Source organism: Typopeltis vanoorti, chromosome 17 (genome assembly GCF_054136105.1).
Source record: "Typopeltis vanoorti isolate ZY-2024b chromosome 17, IOZ_Tvanoo_1.0, whole genome shotgun sequence".
In the NCBI taxonomy this organism is placed as follows: domain Eukaryota; kingdom Metazoa; phylum Arthropoda; class Arachnida; order Uropygi; family Thelyphonidae; genus Typopeltis; species Typopeltis vanoorti.
In genome coordinates, this window is record NC_143565.1 from 44039861 (window position 1) to 44059168 (window position 19308).

At 34.1% G+C, this 19308-nt stretch overlaps 2 protein-coding genes across 2 annotated transcripts in view; both read right to left on the minus strand.

The window, feature by feature from the left end:
* Nucleotides 1-19308, minus strand: part of LOC150097334 (uncharacterized) — a 42780-nt gene that overhangs the window by 22497 nt on the left and 975 nt on the right. Inside the window, exons 2-7 of the mRNA XM_090407649.1 lie at nucleotides 11666-11906; nucleotides 9550-9667; nucleotides 8926-9047; nucleotides 8486-8604; nucleotides 5494-5666; nucleotides 5292-5390 (exon numbers count right to left, since the gene is read on the minus strand). Coding sequence (XP_090263775.1) covers nucleotides 5292-5390; nucleotides 5494-5666; nucleotides 8486-8604; nucleotides 8926-9047; nucleotides 9550-9667; nucleotides 11666-11832 — 798 coding nt within the window. The 5' untranslated portion in view covers nucleotides 11833-11906. The remainder of the gene's footprint in view (nucleotides 1-5291; nucleotides 5391-5493; nucleotides 5667-8485; nucleotides 8605-8925; nucleotides 9048-9549; nucleotides 9668-11665; nucleotides 11907-19308) is intronic.
* The window catches only part of ENGase (cytosolic endo-beta-N-acetylglucosaminidase), a 153345-nt gene continuing 145889 nt past the window's right edge, over nucleotides 11853-19308 (minus strand). The window contains exon 13 of the mRNA XM_090407650.1: nucleotides 11853-11906. Coding sequence (XP_090263776.1) covers nucleotides 11853-11906 — 54 coding nt within the window. The remainder of the gene's footprint in view (nucleotides 11907-19308) is intronic.

The window sequence follows — 19308 nt, forward strand, 5'->3', positions numbered from 1 at the left end:
GTGTTCCTTTACAGAATAAATTTTGTGTCAGTAGAATGACACTGAGGTTACAGTGATGTGAACCTTTTATGAAAACATCAGCTATTTCCATGTTGTCCTTAGCCTGGTAAACCAAATCATCGATTATGAGTAAATTTCTAGCATTTCAATCAAATTCAGGTAACTTCAAACATTCACGAATTCTATGTTGGTAAATTTTTTAAATTTATCCTGATTTTCACTGTAACAGTAAACGATTCGCTCCGATGGTGGTTTGATTAGTTGATTACAATGTTCAATGAGAGACAACACGAATGTTGTTTTTCCTGACTGAGTAGTTCCGGAAATAATGGATGTATGAACATAGCGAAAATGATAACGTAATTAGACTGTGATTACTTTTATATAATCAGAGATCATGTAAAAACAGACAGATAGTTGTTTTTAATATAAAATATCTCCCCTTCAAGATTTTTTTATCACAGTCACTATGTTTTATTTATCACAGTAATCATGCCAAGACAAATTTTCTTTTTAAATTCTAAGGAAAAAAAAAGCTATTGTGGAATAATAGTAACAATAATAGTGATGTGAAAACTGCACAAGAGAAGGGCGACACTGCAAATTATCGTGTTGGGAAACAATCATGGATTTTAACCTACTAGGTAGAATGTTGTTTAGTTTCTGTCCCATAGATGGCATCTTTCACTTATGGGGTATGTGAGTGTAAGGAATTATCCTTTAAAATACCCATAGGGAAAAATGCATGTGTCTGTTGACACTATGCGCTTTGCAAAAGTATATCCAAATCTTTTTGTTACAGAGGTTGTTATTAGTTGACAGCTCCATTTGTCTCTATGGATAGAAAATGGTACAGGAATTTGGATGTTTTGTGACTCACTCCTTACTGCTGCTATCATAGATTCCAGATTAATCTCAGTGACCGCAAGAGAATTTAAAGTAATGCCCTTGCATTTGGTCACAATCTTACCCTCCGCATTCTGTAGGAATAAGATTTGGGGCCTGTGGTAACAAACTCAACTATAAAATCACCGTCGAGTTCGTCGCCTAGCTCCCCAAGGTAGTGACCAGTGGATGATGAGTATTCGCCTGGTTATTCACTGAAAATGACAGAATCAGTATATGTGTATAAAAGCCATCTTTGCAAAGGTTCCATGACCTCATATAACTTTATCCTACTGTTGGCAGCTACAAATGAGGAGATGACAGCATTCTCTTTCCTATTTTCAGGCTCGGTGCCTTCAATAGGAGAGTAGGCAACCATCATCTGTTCTTCTGAAACTAGCCTGGCATCTTGGATAATTTTACTGTTATCTAAAAATAGTTCTATGAGGTCTTCATAACAGGGAATCACCTGGGTCTGAGTTCTTAACATTCTCGTACCACGCCTTCTCCATAGAGAATTCAAACAAATCTTAGCAAGTGAACGTTTACCAGGATTTCTTCTAATGATTTCACTATTTAACATAACACCTTCCCTTTGCAAAAACTCATCCAGATGAAACTGTCGGTTTTGACCTTCAGGCCATCCAGATGCTTCCTATTTCAGCTTCAGATAGGTATCAATGTAGTGAGCAACGAAGTTTTCTTCATCATCAAATTTTTGAGAAAAATGCCACACCTCGTAAAATTCTAAAATTTATAACCGCAAGCACATGCTAAATCTAATTCTGGATTGCACCAAAAACCTGTAAAAGATCAGTCCGTATGAGAGCACAATGGGGCCATTTCGGAAGCACACTTTCCACACAGGGGGAAGTTTAATTTTTAGTTCACTGTAATGGACAAAACCAGTAAAAAGAGATCGGTAGGTGCTTCCACTTTTGCATGGCAAATACCCCAGGTGAATAGTCGAAATTATCGAGAATAACTTCGCAATGCCCCATAGGAAATACCTGGTATTTCATTACCCATGGATAAAGGCTATTGAAGTCCAAATAGCAAATAACTTCCCCTTCTGACTGAGTTTTGTGATACGTTTTGTAGCAGTTGGTTCTGCCACCATGCAGAGCACTACAAGGTAAAGGGTGATCTGGAATATTAAGAGCAGCAATAAAGTTTTTCAATGCTGTGTTTTCAGAAATTTCTGTATTCAATTGGCATTCACAAATTGAGATCACGTCGAATCCTTTCCTATGAAAATAGTTTTCGCGATCTTTCATTTGCTCAAAAAGGGAAATCATGTCTGTGTTTCTGTATGGTTGGAATGTACTTGGTCTGTAACATTTTTGGCACCCATGATAGAAGCGGCTATAGAATTCATACAAAAAGCTTCCACATTTCTCATCAATAAAATAAGGTCGGATGCAGACTTCCCCTCCACAGAATGTGCATGTTGTATGGTTATGTTGTTCTGTTGTTCTTTGATTCTGTTGTTCTTGCCATTTGAGCCAAGCCAAAGCCTTTCAACTTTGCACGTTTTCCCCTATATAACCTCGAGCAGGAAGTACGGGCAAGTGTTAGGTTTCAAAAAGTTTTGGAGAAATACTATCAAACATACTCCTGCAATTGTAATGTCATGGAGAAAGGGATCAATCTGGGTGAGATGTATGAAGAAAGTGCGAAAAGTGTTGCAACTGTCACACAAAACACGCACGTCATCTTTTGTATAAGCTAAAAGTTCTGATTTCAGACAGTATTCAGTATCTAGCCGATTTTCGTACCAAGTCTCGAACTCTGTACGAGTTTCTTTGTTCATAAATTCCAGCTGGAAATAAGATTTTTCGGGGATGACTCCACGATAATTCAGAGAATCGAATGTGTGAAACTTATGAGGAAAGAAACCCTTACGAACTTCTGGGAGATCGAACATGGCTGATAGTTTCCTAAGAGTGACACCAATGTAGGAAAAACTGTCAAGAAATATGATGTTTAATGGGTGATAATAGATAGCAAGTATCTTTGAACCGTCAAACACTACACTGGGTTGGGAATTTTTAGCAAAAAGATATTCCAAAATAAAATACCCATCAAACCCACGAAAATTGTGTGCAATTACACAGACATTTTCGTATTTTGGATTGAGAGTCCGAAGGATCCTACCATCTTGTCCCCTTTTAATAATATTCTAGACAGAAAACAACTCATCTAGAAACTGATCCACACAGTTTTCACCCCCAGAACTTGCGTTCGTGACTATCGAAATCAGCTATACATAATACCGGAACATGACGATGATTTTTAGCAATAGTTTCTGTGTAAAAAAAAATCATAGAAACTTGCTTATTTGAGACCTCCGATTTTTGCACAAAACACATCTGCCTTGGGGGAACTAATTTGCAGTGGCGGCAAAAATTTTCAGGTGAACAGACGTGGCTTTTATCCATAGAGAAAATAGCCAAACACTGTCCACAACGATGGCGTTTTGAACAAATATTATTTTGTATGTGAAAATTCAGACAATCGTTGCTGTAGAAAAATCTATTGCATGACTCACACAAAAGAAGGTTTTGCACACTATGAATGGCGTTTGTGTGACAGCAGATGCATACATTTTCATATGCATTTGCAATTTGCAAATGCATTGGGGTAGCTATTGGGGTAGCTATTAAATCTATCAAATTTGCAATTTGATAGATTTAATAGCTACCCCAAACAGAGCATGCACACTATGCACTAAATCATAATGAGAGCTGTGGTATAAAAGACAGATCTGTTTACTTGCATTTGGTCCCTGAAACATAACAGAAAAATCAGCATTTGCAGAAAAAACTATGATTTGGTATTCCAGAGTCAAATGCTTTTGAAAGAGAGCTGCTTCTGAAATACCGCAAGAATTGAGCACAACCCCAGCAATTTTGTGGAGAGTTAAAGCCCTCTTTGTTTGTATCTTTTTACGATCTAACCTCACTTGTCTGTATGTTTGGGCATCATCACTGTGTACAGAAACACCCAAAACAAGTGCTCAGGTCAGGCAATGCAAAGATTGTCTTTGTTGGTAATTTCCACAATAGCTTTTTTTATTTTCACTAATTCATCCAGGCTAAGCAGCATTCTTCTTTTTACATTGGTTTTTCTACCACCACCATCATTGTTACTGATGTTAATAAGTACAATATCAATAGTAAGATCATTTGCCAAAAGAAACTCACGTTTCGATTGGGCGACAGCATAAAATGCATCAAGTATCCTTTGGATAGTTAATTCAGAAAGCAAGTATAGTAAGTTAATAATGCTTTCTAAACTGGATGCACTAACGTCCAACCGAACGTGAGAAAAAGTTCCTAAACTCGATAAACACTGAATGATCTCATTAAGCATATCTCGAAAACATTTCAAAAAAACACTCTGGTGGGAGGGGTTCAAGATCACGAAATTGAATTTGATACTCCATTTGATGATTTTGATATTTGATAGAATTACGTGATCGGCCTACCGAAACAGTATAAAAATCCCTGTAGAGTGAGGGGTCAGTAGTGGTAGAAGAGCTTTTAGTTTCACATTCAGAATGAAAAATTGTGGGAGGTCATGAGAGCTTCCAACCAAACCAGCAAGAGAAACAAGTGGATTAACGCCATGACCTGTGTGTTGTTGTTCATATTCACTTACAGATGAATCTGTTAAATCAACTTCCATGACATAACTGGTTCATGATTATGCACAATGCAGCCACTAACAAACCGAATGACTGATGATCGCTATAAAAAAAATTACTTTCTAGATTCAAAAATCTCTTTTATAAATAAACGTTAATCACCATAAAATGATTTCGCAATTGCGACACTATGCGATCCTTTCGCTAACACAATTTTATTAAACATCACCCCTCAAAATCTTTCCAAAAAAACCCTAACAAACAAACAAATAAAAATAATAATAATGACTTATGGACATTTCACTTAATACAAAACCAGTTCGAAGTATTTTCATTAACATGTTTTTAATTCCATGGCAAAACCACCTTATAAACTTATATATTAAAAACTTAGACCTTAAAAAATTACTTTCTAGATTTCAGATAAATGTTACTCATCATAAAGTGTTTTTGTAATTGCGACACTAAGCGATCCTTTCACTAACACAATTACTAAACATCAACCCTCAAAAACACATATTAAAAAAAAAAAAATACTTTCTAGATTTCAGATAAATGTTACTCATCATAATGGGTTTTTGCAATTTCGACACTACGCGACGACTTACGTCGCTTAGGTTAATGTTTCCAGGTGGCGTTGTTTCCTGACATTCGTCGGTATTTCTTTTTGTGGTTTCTAGTGATTTTTAAATCACGTCAATTACTTTCAGATAATAATAATAATAATAATAGTAATAATAATAATAATAATACTTACTTTAGCTGTCAAAGGTCCGGAACTCCCATTTTCTTTGCGTTGAGCTAAATAATTAGTACAGTTGGTTTGACAAGTCGACGGATCCAGCTTTATCCTCGTCTGTAAAAATTAAAAAAAAAAAAATTCTTAAAATGCTTTCCGTGGTTCATGTGAAATGTGAAGTAATTTGAACAAACTGTTTATGAGAAATGAATTCACTTACCGTTTTGATATCGACACGATATACTTTCTCTGGATTAATCAAATAACCTTCAGTGAAAGGTTCCGGCCAAGAGAATGGGGAATGAATTTGAAGATAACCTCCAGGTTTCCAGTCAGGAAAGAAATATTCATCTTCGTAGAAATCGATCTTCAACAACAGAAATATTTGTTTTTCTGAAACAAGTAAAATCGTTTCTGAGAAGACATCGCATACTTTTTTTTTTTATAGCAATAACCACAGATGACATGCTCACATGGTTTACCATTACATTACCTTGCAAAAATTAAACTAAATATATAAATAAAACGAAGTGTTTTTCCTGCAGGATTCATATATTTTTCGCATGCAGATTATCGACGACTGCCCTAATAAAACTGTCAGATCTTCAAGTGGATCAAAGATCGTTGTTCCTTTCTGTACTTCTATATTTCTTCTTCTTGAAGACAAGCTCAAGTTTCATTTTTCTAAATCTTCTTTTATCTAGTCTTCACACTTTTTTTTTCGTGATCTTGGTCTTAACCTTTTCAATTTTCATTGTAAGGGATCTATTTCATAGATTTTCTTGGTATTCTTTCTGAATGCATGCCCTCTTCATATCCAAACCACTTCAAACAGGAGTTCTAAACGACTTTAAACATTTCTTCAACAGTTTCAGGTCCCCAAACATTTATAATGTGGGTATTATAAATGTTTTTGGAAATGGAAAGAGTAGGAGAGACTTTCATTAATCAAAGGCTTACTTCAACAGGACGGAGTCTATTTCTGCTGTTTAAAAATAGCTTGCGTCCAGCATCCTCGATATCTCCTATTACTAGAAAGTACTGACAATCAAACTTGTACATTTGATTTAAAAGCATGCTATCACTCTTCTTGTTAATAACATGTAACCCATGTTCTGTGTCAAACTCTTCCATTTGCTTAGTTTGTACTACAGCGCTTCTGAATGCGCCCAAAACACCACAGTATCTACAAACACAACTGTTTTTCTTTTCTAATAGTTAACCGTATCAGGGACAATATTCCTAACCACTTCATGGCAAACAGCAACGAAGATAACACCCTTCTTTGTCTCAGTTCATTTTACGTATAAACCACTCCGAATTTTCAAATTTAGTCTTCACACAGTTTTTATATTTAACGTACATACGTATCCTTTTCTCGAGCAGTGTGTTTGATTGATTTATTTGTTGTGATTCACTTGAGAACAGCATATTTCTGTATGGCAAAAACAAACAAACAAATAAAATCAAAATGAATAATCGTATGACTTAGCGATTATTCATTTATTCGAACAAGTAGCGCGCTTTCAGCTGTAACTTTTAACTGCTAACTTTAAACTAATGTTTTTAAAATTTCAAAATTTTAAACCCACCTACCAATATTAAAGGTCGACAATTCATACACTGTATGTTCTAAAACAATACACTGTATTTTTTAAAATATAAATATTTTCATGTTTACTTTGGTTTTTCATTACGTTTACATTTAACCTTTGTTTTTTGTTATGCAATTTATGACACAATTTTTTGACGAACTATGAGTTTTGTAAAATGCAAATTTCGGTCATTTTTTTTTTCTTCAAGAAATAGATCGAAATATCATTTGAAAAAAAGTCGATTTCAGTATTTGTGAAATTACGACATATTTAATGTGACATCTTTTAATACTGGCTTTTAAATTCTGCTTAATAATGGGAAGTAAGCTGAACTGAAAAGCCAATATGTACTAAATTACAAACATCACACTTTGAAACATGCAAATATTGGGCATGAAGGAACCTTGACTATCGATATTGGATGGGACATCGGCCTATGTATTTCGAGAATATGCAAGGGAATTGAACTCGTAATTTGAGTCTCTGTATTGGCAAGGTCCCAAAAGAAATGAAACAGATGGTGGTCAAGGTTTTCGAAAAGATGACGAAAGCCGAAATTCAGGAATAGACAGATAGGAATATGATACTCTACAGCAGTGCTTCCCAAACTTATGGATGTAAAGGCCCCCCTTGGAAAAATTAAAATATTTCACGGCCTCCACCGAAAAAAAAATCGTAATACAGACATATATTATTATAATATTTATTGTATTTATATTCAAGATTTTGCGCTTGTAAGCTTTTTTTTGTGCTTCTTATTAATACCTTAGAAATGAAACGTATATGAATACGTATATGAATAATATTTACTAATATTCATTAAGCGCGGAAATACGCAGGAAGCAAAATTTGTGAACCAACACCAATGTGTGATTTTTTTCCATTAAAATGTAAAAAATAACAAAAAATAAATAATAAAAACCAAATACGTTTCTTTTAAGATTAAAAAACGAACTGCTTAGTCTTAAAACATTTTAAATTTATTTTCATTATTTCACGCCCCCCTCAACAAAACTTACGCCCCCAAGTGGGCCACGGCCCACAGTTTGGGAAGCACTGCTCTACAGGATGGAGGAAAAGCTTTTTTCCTCCATCCTATATATTTTTCTCCATCCTATATATTTTTTCCTCCATCATATATATTTTTGCTGAATCATTTGACAGCGCACCGCAGAGTAATCTATCAAACAAACTGAGCAAATAGGATAAATATGAAGCAATACTACGGATGACAGACAGACAGACAGATAGATATCAAATAGCATGATGGAGAGGAAAGGCAAGTGAGCTACAAGCGTTTCTATTTAATCTGCTACTACTAGTGATAACTGTAAATGAATGGTATGGGTGATAATTTGAATATAAACATCCAGTTGTTCGTGTAAATTAGGAAGAGTGATACAAAGGAAAGAAAAGAAGGGATAGAGATCTTGCAGAATGACAATAAACTGATATTGTGAACAACGAATAACATTACTTTATTTACTTTGGTTTTCAGGGGAAAAAAAAGCAGAAAAGTTTTTTTTTCTTTTGGTCATTTTGAAAAAACCACATTTTCAGTCTTTTGTAATTCCAAATTTACAAAATTAAGTAATTAATCTGTAATTAATTATTTACCTTCTTTGAACGTCAAAATGTTGTCTTCCTGAGTGATATTCTTTCTATAAAATAAAGTTACGCATTTATGAAATCCATCATTGTAAGGGGAATAAACCATCTTCTCACTTAGATATTTGCTGAAAATAGAGAAAAAAAAGTTATTTAAAAAAAAAAAAAAATTTATGCCGAAAGCATGTACCAAAGCAGAAACTTTAGCTTAAAAGTAAAATTTTTAAGTTTCTTTAAAATATTTTTTAAAAAAAATCAGACCATTTAAAATAAAAAATTAAAATGTCACTTTTTTAATATTTTAGAGAATTTACATTTAGTTGCTAGTACTACTTATTTAATTATATTAGAAAATGACTATCTGATATGACTAACAAATATGCCATCCCTCTCGCAATACTTTCATCGTGAAAAAAAATCTCCAATCCGAATTAGGATTCGATACGTACATGCATGATAGGCGATGACCAGTACTATTAATAAACTGACAATTGTTGATAACGCTTTCAACTCCATGTCCCAAATCTTTTGTCTCTTCAAAGCTGAGTCCAAAATCCCATCGCCAAGGAAACTGAAATATGAAATAAAAGAAAGTATTGTTAGATATTTTACAAAATATGCTCATATAATCATCGCTACATGAGTATAAAGATCATATGAAAAACGCAAAAGGGTATGTGTATGTTTTTTTATAAAAATTTATACATCAAATCAGACAATTTAGACAAGAGTTATAGAGACACGACCCAGAAGATCGCTTTGGAAGTTAGCATTCAAGCAGGGTATTACAGATATTATGATTTTATTTCAGGTGTGAACTGAAGAAGTGATCAAATACAATAAATCGTATAACGCCTTTTCTATCCCAAGAGGAGTAGGCCAGGCCGCTTTAGTCCTATCTAACTTATGGAGACTGAGTCTTTAACTAATATAGACATGCTGGATCTAATATCCACTTAATTTTTATATATTTCAGTAGATAAAGACATATTGTTGTATTAAATGCATACTATTTGATCAATCATTTAGGTAATGCAGAAGACATGTTCGTTATAACTTTTAGATTTTCTTACCATTAGATCTGTGGTGGACGATGTACAAAACTGCGGTTTATTCTCACAGAAGACAGTTGTGTTTGTAACAGTGACGCATTTTTCTGGGTATCTTGCACAGTAAGTCTTTCTCCGAATTCTAAAATACAAAACAGAAAATATATGATTATACATTTGAAATTTTACATTTATCACCTGAAAATAATTGTTAAATAAAATATGCTGTTGTTATTCTTTGGATTCTTACTTGCAATTCTCCTTTAGCAGCGAATTCTTATTCCGGATTGCAAACTATCAGATATGAAGCCAATTACTGTACATATTTAGAATAAACAAAATGAAAATTTAATAAAAATAATACAATATTAGTTTCGAATATCAATGTGGAAGGCTCGCTAGCTAATGAAGAGTAACAAGTATTTAATGTCATCATCAAGAAAATAAGTCCATCTAGGATGCATAAACATCTGTCTGAAATGGTGTTTTATTTTGGTAAAAATATCAACAATGTTTTTACCAAAGCATTCTTGGTGCCAGTTTTATGTTTTTAATCAGAAAACCGAAACTCAGTACTCGAAGAAAAAAAAAATGCACTCGTATATCGCAAGTCATTTTATGACTGATCGTCGCTTTGGTTCGAAAACACAATCCTTGCTCCATAGTTTACTTTAGTTCGGTAACATCATGAAAGTGCTGTCCTTTAGTTGGAAAGATCCCGTCTAGGAAGTTAATCTTCTTTATAAGGTACTCTCAATTGAATGTGAATTAGCCGGTCATGGCAGTGTTCTTCATTTCGCAAAAGAAAGCAGCCACTGAACTTATTCAATTAATAGACATAATGCACTGGTCGTTAGGCCTTCCAAAATAACCCAATCTAATCCGCTTCCACTTCCTTTTATTATATACATCATCTCTCGCTCCCTCCTCCCTCCAATTACAGCAATAATGTTTGAACTAGTATGGGCAGGCGGATTTTTTCTCCGGGAAACTCGGGTTTTTCGTTCCTTAAACTCAAGAAAATCGATCGTAGAATCCACAATATTTCAGACAGTAACATATCCTGTTAAGTACCAAGAAATGTCATCACATGTTCGCTGGTCTCTTCATCGGAGGTCGCCTATAATTATAATAGTCGTGGACTAGCTATCTCTGATTGGTTTCCGGTGGAGATTAAGCTGCCTACTCAACCTCCAAACGCTAGATAGGGATTAAAAGGCCTCGCCTACTGCCTATAAGAGAAAAAAAGGCGTTAGCTTATTATTTATTTATTATGTTTGAACTGTTGTGGTCATCAGTGATGGATCAATCGCTATTATTCCCTTTATTTTTAACATTTGACGAAGTTGGAATAAATTTACTTTTTTTTTTTAAATTTGATTTATAAACTGTTTCTCGTAATCTTTGTTTTAATATCCTATTCAATGCTTCGTTCTCTGTCAAAAAAAAGAAGCAATTTTTATCATGAGACAAACGTTGCTTAGAAAACTATACTTTATTTGCTTAAAATTTACACATTTATGTTAAAGTGAGTATTTATTATTTCTTTTTAAGATAGTGGTGCTGACGAGTAACAGCAATTTGATTAATAGGAGGTCTATTGAAAAGTATACGTTGTAATCAAGAAACTAAAGAGTTATTCGCAAATTAGAAGCTGTAGGCGAGTTGAACAAAGGCGCCTAGTAACACTTAATCATGTACAAATTTTTCAATTTGTTTAATAAAATAGTTTTAAAATTAAAATTGCAAAAGATTCCATAAATCAAGCTTGTCTTGTTTTCTACAAATGTTTAAGCCAGAACAATTCAAAATAAAAATAAAAGGAAAGGGTCTCCAAAACGTAATTATCATGTAAAATAATTCAAGACTGATACTCTCCCATCTTCAAGATAATTTCGCTATTCTTAATTATGTATAATGATAATGAACTCAAAATCCTTCGCCGCTCTTGAAGAGTCGTCAATCGAGTACCATGCGGTCTATATATACGTTCCCCCTCCCCCTCTCTCTCCTTCCTCCCTCTCGTAGTAGTGTGGAAGTATCTTATCCCAGTGAAAAAAAAATACTTCCACATAATCCATTATTGAGCTTTATTCTGCCTTAGAAAGCGACAAGAATAATAATAGAAGTTCGTACTTACGGATTATTATTACAGAAAGTAATGGCTGGAATTTCCAACTCTTTCGCGGATACGAAATTGGTCTGTTGATAACATGGATGTTCCTTCCCTTGAATGAATCCTCTTAGACACGCAGTAAGAATTAAGCATCTGAAAAGTCCTCGAAATGCACTTTTACTAGACTCCATTTCTCACTAAACGGAAATCACTAATTTCTGGAAAATGAATGCAATATATGTTCATGATTGCCATTCGCTTTTGTCTGCAAAGATATAAAAATAAGTACAGATCATGAAGAAATCTGCGAATACGAGGATTGATTAAACTATTAGAGAGAATTATTATTTGTACTGAAAGTATTAAGAGTTTTGAAGTGACATCAGAAAATATTTCATAACATCTGACTACTTACTAAACAAGAAGGCAGATATCAGAAATTACGGAAATCAGGTGCCTGCCCACTTGCATTATTCGCAATTTCAAGATCCGCTGGGTAAAGAACTGAATGCCGAAATGACAGCTGCGAGTCATTTGCAAATGGGCACACTACAGATGTGTTAAACAATAGAAGGCTTGTCAGAATTGTTACTTACTATTAGGATGATCGCCTTTTGAAGTTAAAGAATCTTGTGCTTTAATTTCACGAACAAAAATTCTCTTCCGGATATTTTTGTTTAACCTTCAAATTTACGAAATTTGCTTTGTTCAATATCGATCATATTTCTGTGCCTCTCATGGTTTATTTAACTTAAACTAATAAAGAGAATAAATAATAAGTAAGACAATCGATCGTAGAACTCAGTTTCAGAATGAAAAAAAAAAAAAAAATGATATGCAGTGTTATGGCTATAAACCATGAGATGGCGACAGTTGCCTGCCGTACTCTTCCCTTGGAGGCCAATTAAAATCATTGATAACATAACTTTCGAGAGTTACCTGTGATGGCTAAGAATGAAGACTGGCTGCCCAAGAGTCTTAAAAAATTAGGACTAAACGGATCCGCCTACTCCCTTTGTGAAATAAAAGGCGTTAGCGGAATTTTTTCTCCAAAATATAGGTGACCACATGAGTATATCAGATTGTGTTTTTTCTTTTCTTTTCTTATTATGTTTAATGATCGTTAATATTGACTTTCCCCCGTAGTTGCTAAACATTAAGGTAAATAGTACTATATTAAAAACAGTACTATAGCATCAAATTCTATTATTATTTTTTATTTATTTATTTTTACTTTACACGCGCCATCTCTTTTAGACATTATAACACTCGTACATATTAACTAGAGAAATTCACCAATAGAATATTAAAAAATCATGCAAAAATATATGAACGTAAGTTCCATCCACATAGTTTTAGTTTTTTTAATTCAAGTTGGGAAACTCTGGAAGATGATATCAAAACAAAACCTTTCAAGTTATGAAACAAAGCAAACTTGTAAATTTAAGAAGTTGGTGTATGCTAAAGTATCCCCTGACAACAGAAATTGCCAGGAGATACTAAACAATGATTTAAAACTCTGTCAGGTAATTTTCGTATAATAAGCGAATACAGAAAAGAAACGGAAATAGAAGTCTATACTTAGCACTGTCATAATTATCAGATGCCCTTACCATTGCGACTAATAGGAGCCAGCGAGTTGTGTATGGAGATGCAGTATTCCCCCCCCCCAAGTGACAAGTGGGATGCCACAGGGCTCTGTTCTGGGGCCACTATTGTTTAACTTATATATCAGTAACATAGTTCAATGTGAAAGAAGATATTTTGTTTGCTGATAATGCTAAATTAGGAACAGCAGTGCCAGAAGGTTCTGATATGTTGTTGTTACAAGAGGATTTGAATAGGTTGGTGCTTTGGGATGAAGAATGGGGATGTCATTTCAATGCTGCTAAGTGTAAAGTAGTGTACTTTGGCCAGAGAAGATGGAATGAGGTTTAACACATTGGAGAAACTTTGCTTCGGGAGGTGAAGGAATCTGGACTTCTTGGTGGATAGGGAACCGAAGTTCAGGGAAAACATATGAAAGTTGTGAGGATTACACAAAAATTGTTGCTATAATGCGAAGAACGCCGACATGTACGGATTAGGATTTCATGTTTTTCTCTGGATTCCATGGATTTCTAGGCACAGTGACAGGGAAACATTGGAGACAGAGTTCAGAGGTGCATAACCAAGATTGTCTCAGGAGTCTGGAATATTGAATATGATGACAGATTGAGGGAATGTGGTCTTCAGAGCTTGGCAGATAGAAGGAGGTGGAATGATTGATTGCGATGCATAAACTACTGAGAGGGACTTACCAAACAGATACAGGGGAATTATTGCATAGAATAATGGGTGATGCAAGAACAAAAGGTTATCCTTGGAGAGTAAAGAAGCTAAAAAAGATTTTTTGCTTGCTTGACAGGTGATGAACGAGTGGGATGCATTGCCAAAATTGGTGATGAGTGCTCCAACATTGAATGTGTTTAAAGCAAGGCATGATAATTATTGTGGTCTGTGAGTGTTCGACCTCCCAAGATGTTTAGACACCATGGAGGCTTGGTAGTAATACTAATTTACTTATCTGAGAATATAGAGTAAAACTTATTTGTAAGTTTTGCTCTATATTCTACATTGTTTTTATTTTACCTAATTTTCAACTAAAATTTTGATGTGTATATATAATCAATTTCACTCTAAGAACTTTCAACTTTTCTTTGTCATCGAAGAACAATGACTGCAATAAATAAGCCAATGAGGCGTTTGCTTCAATAGTGGTAAACCGTCCGAATAAAGAGTGTTATAAGTTAGATTCTTGTCTCCAAATTAGAGAAACTTTTCAGGCTTTCTTCGATTCCCGAAGTGATTCCTGAATTAGTCGTCTTTGCAGAGCAAGTAGGATTGCCCTCCCAGAAACTAAGAGTTTTGTTCCGAAGCTCACAGTGTTTTGAACAGAATATATACTTGTTAGGGGTTATGGAACGCAATGATTTTGATGTTATTATTTTTCTTGAAATCTTTAATTCATTGATAGCCTCGAGCCCATTATTAGTGATGGTTGAAAGACCTTTCTTTCTAGAGAAAAAAGGTCTTAAGATAATTTATTATTATGCCATTTGGAAACGATTCTAGGAATATCATCTCTCTCTCTCTCTCTCTCTCTCACACACACACACACACACACACACACACACGAGCGCCAGGATCAGTACGACTAAAATAGCTTGCTTTATCTCCATCCATTAAACAAGCGCATATCTTGAAAACAATAAAGAATCTTTACATTGTTTGAAATTATTTCATGTTCAACAAACATGATGTTCGAAATATCGAGAACTGAAAATCATGGTAAGATGACTACATGACTATTGCGCTTATAAAGGGAATATAAAATCATGGCAAGTCATGTATATATATATATATATATATATATACACATATTATATATATATATATACATTTATATATATATACATTTATATATACAGTATATATATATATATATATATATATATATATATATATATATATATATATATATATATATATATATATATATATATATATATATATATATATATATATAAAATAAGTTTAATGACTATTACCGAGAGAAAAGATGGCACTTGTTCTGTTAGTACAATGTTAAGTCTCTGTAGTTTTTTATATACTTCTTTGAGTATGATACCTGATGATGTTCTTGTAACGAAACTAGTAAACTAGTAGTATATTGTTATATATATCTTGCCATCTTTTCTCTCGGTAATAGTCATTAAACTTATTTTATAATATTCCAACCGAGTTAAAATGAATTGTCAATATATATATATATATATATATACATATATATATATATACATATATATACACATATATATATATTACAATTTTAAGTCTCTGTAATTTTTTATATACTTCTTTGAATGTGATACCTGAGGATGTTCGTGTAACGAAACTAGTAAACTAGTAGTATATTTTTTAAATATATCTTGTCATCTTTTTATCTCTCGCTAACAGTCATTAAAGCTTTTTTATAATATTCCAACCGAGTAAAAATGAATTTTGAAAATATCTACTTTCCTGATGACGAGGAATTAAATTCACTGGTCAAAGAATATCAGAAGAATCTCAGAGCGATTGGATTATACATCAACAGACTTGTATTTCTAAAAAGATGTAAGTGTAATTCTATTATTCCACGCTTCCTTAATTTTAAAGAATCGATTAAAACCGCTAGAGCTGGAAGAATTTATAGGAGAGCAAAACTAGATCTTTTATCGGAACGCATTTGTGATACCAAACGTTGTCTTGCTGTTTATTTTTCTAAGAAGACCTATCACGAAACACTTTTTTCTCATTCTCTAGACAGTTCATCTTGGAACCATTTAAAAGAAATTAGCACTCTTAAAGCTTCTAAAATACAGAATTTAAATAAAATAAAACTCATTAGAAAATATGATTCTCTTAAATATAATCAGGATAGCAAAACTTCTCATTTTGACTCTGCCTATCTAAAAAAAGTTGTCATCAATAAGTCTTCCCATCAATTATCTTTGGCAGAAGAAAGCATACTTGCTAAAGATCTCAACTTTGTCACTGCTCCTACATCCATCCCTAGAGAACATCTCTTAACAAAGATAGAAAAGGCAGCTTCTTTATTACCAAACAAAGAAGCTAACCTTCTCCGTATGGAAGCAATTTTCTCTATAAATAAAGCTAGACCTCCACCTGACAACATTTCTTACTCTGAAAGGAAAGTTATCAAGTCCTTGAAAGATAATAGTAACATAGTTATCCTTCCGGCAGACAAAGGGAATGCAACTGTCATCTTAAACAAGTCTGATTACCATAATAAAATCTTGGAACTTTTAAATAGTGATACCTACTCAGAAATTGCTAATGACCCTACGATGGAACTACACAATAGAACTAATAATTTATTAAAAACCACCTTAGAGTTACAAAGAAACATTCGGCTTTCTCTTAGGTCACTTCGCCCCTTGATACCTCGACTGTATGGTCTCCCCAAGATTCACAAAAATAACTGCCCACTCAGACCTATAGTTGAGGGCATACACTCTCCCACTTATAATCTCTCCATATATATCTACCAAGTTTTCTAAGAAATCTTTCTGGAATTTCCTCTTCACATATTAAAAACTCTGCAGATTTTGTTTCTAAAATCAAGGACATCAAACTTAAAAAAAAAAGATTTAATGGCCAGTTTTGATATTGTTTCTCTCTGTACAAATGTACCTGCTCAAGAAGTCCTCGATTTTCTCAAGAACAAATTATCAAAAAAACTCTTTGCTCTTCTCTCCCATTGCATAAAGTCAGGATACTTCAAATATGATAACAAGATCTACTTACAAAACTCAGGCCTAGCTATGAGCAGCCCACTCTCTCCGATTCTTGCGGATATATTTCTCAACGATTTTGAAGAAAAAGCTATTAACTCCTTTCACTTTAAACCAAAAGTCTGGTACCGCTATATTGATGATATTTTCCTCATCTGGGAAGACAGTGTCAATAACCTCTATTTATTTTTAGACCACCTAAACAAGTGCCACGAAAAAATCTCTTTCACCTTCGAACTGGAATCAGATGACTGCCTTCCCTTTTTAGACCTCAAACTTACCAGATGTGCTGAGAGCATTAACATCTCAATATTTAGAAAGCCTACTCATACTGACAGATACCTTCATGCTTCCTCCCATCACTATTCCCCACAAAAATGTGTATTATTTCCACTTTAGCTCGCCGAGCCAAATCATTACTTACAGAACAAACAGAAATTGAAAATGAACTCCGTTTTCTTAAAAAAATGTTTATTAACAATGGTTTCTCTCCAAAGAAATTTGACAAATTTCTTTCCCCCAGGCACTCAACTACTTTTGAAGATCCCCCTTCCCCAAGAGCCTTCATCTCCTTGCCTTACATCAGCTCTCTTTCACCGAAACTGGCCAAGATTCTCAAGAAATTTAACTTAAGAACGTGCTTCACTAAGCTTCCAAAACTTCGTTCATTACTTAGCAAACATAAACAGAAACATCTTCCTACTCAGTTTCCAGGAGTGTACAAGATTTTGTGTGATTGCGGAAAGCCATACTATGGACAGACTGCTAAATCCATCCTTCTACGTTTGGATGAACACCGTAGAGATATCTCCTATAACAGGACTAGAGCTAGCGCTCTCTCTAGCCACGTTCTCTTTTCAGCTAACTCAGACGAAGGCCGCCAGCACATTGTAAACTGGACTGAAACTTCTAACATCCATGCGTGCTACGATGAACTCGAAAGAAAGATTGTTGAATCTAGGGAAATTTCTCTAGATTCCTCTCATATCAACAACAGCCTGAGTTACAATCTCTCTGACGCACACGTTGCTTCTGTTCAGTACTGTCGCACCCGCGACAGCGCGTAGTATTCGTTTGTTTGGAACTCATACTTGCATTTTTTTTCAAACACGCTACTGTCTTTTTATACTTGTTCTGTTATTACAATTTTAAGTCTCTGTAATTTTTTATATACTTCTTTGATTGTGATACCTGAGGATGTTCATGTAACGAAACTAGTAAACTAGTAGTATCTTTTTTAAATATATCTTGTCATCTTTTTATCTCTCGGTAACAGTCATTAAAGCCTTTTTATAATATTCCAACCGAGTAAAAATGAATTTAGAAAAAAAAAAAAAAAAAAAAATATATATATATATATATATTGAGATGATACCCACTATCCTGCACAGAAAGTGGGTATCATCTCAACCCTAGCACATCGTTCTACATCTATACTGTCAAATGATGAAGATCTAAAAAATGAACTACAACATACAAAGAACCTTCACAAGTAATGGCTACTCGTCGAAAACTATTAATAAGCACATTTATACCACCGCCATCAAAACAACTCAGAAACACGAGACAATCCAAAAGGTTATATCTCCTTACCATATATCAGCTCGCTCTCCCCAAAACTAAGAAGAATTTTAAGAAAGTCCAACATAAAAACCTGTTTCTCTACATTTCCTAAACTAAGATCGATTTTAAGCAAATACAAACAAGCTCACAACCATCTACAATTCACAGGAGTGTACAAAATCACGTGTGACTGCGGAAAGCAATACCATGGCTAAACTGAAAAATCCATCCTCCTACGTCTAGAAGAACATCAGAGAGACGTTGCCTACAAAAGAACTAGAGCAAGTGCCCTGTCAAGCCATGTACTGTTTTCAGTAAACACAAATGATGAAGGCCGTCAACATGAGATAAACTGGACAACAACCTCAAACCTTCATATATGCCGTGACGAGGTGGAACGACACATAGTCGAGTCTAAGGAAATTGTTATGGACCCTCATCACATAAATAATAACCTCAGCTATAATCTACCGGACTCTTTCAGCTCTGCTATCCGATATTGGCACACGCGTGAAATCAGACGCACGCAGCTACTTAATAGAACTTCAACAAGGACTGTAGCTACAGTTCAAAGCTAACTGATTTTGTAATAGTCGTTTTATAGTGATACGATGTTTCTTGTAGTATTTACTTGCTTTCTAAGTTCCCACGCCTGAGGAAGTCGGACAATCCGATGAAACATGTTGCGTTTTAAATAAATTTAATTGTTATTCTAGTCTCGGTTATAGTCAGTATATATATATATATATATATATATATATATAT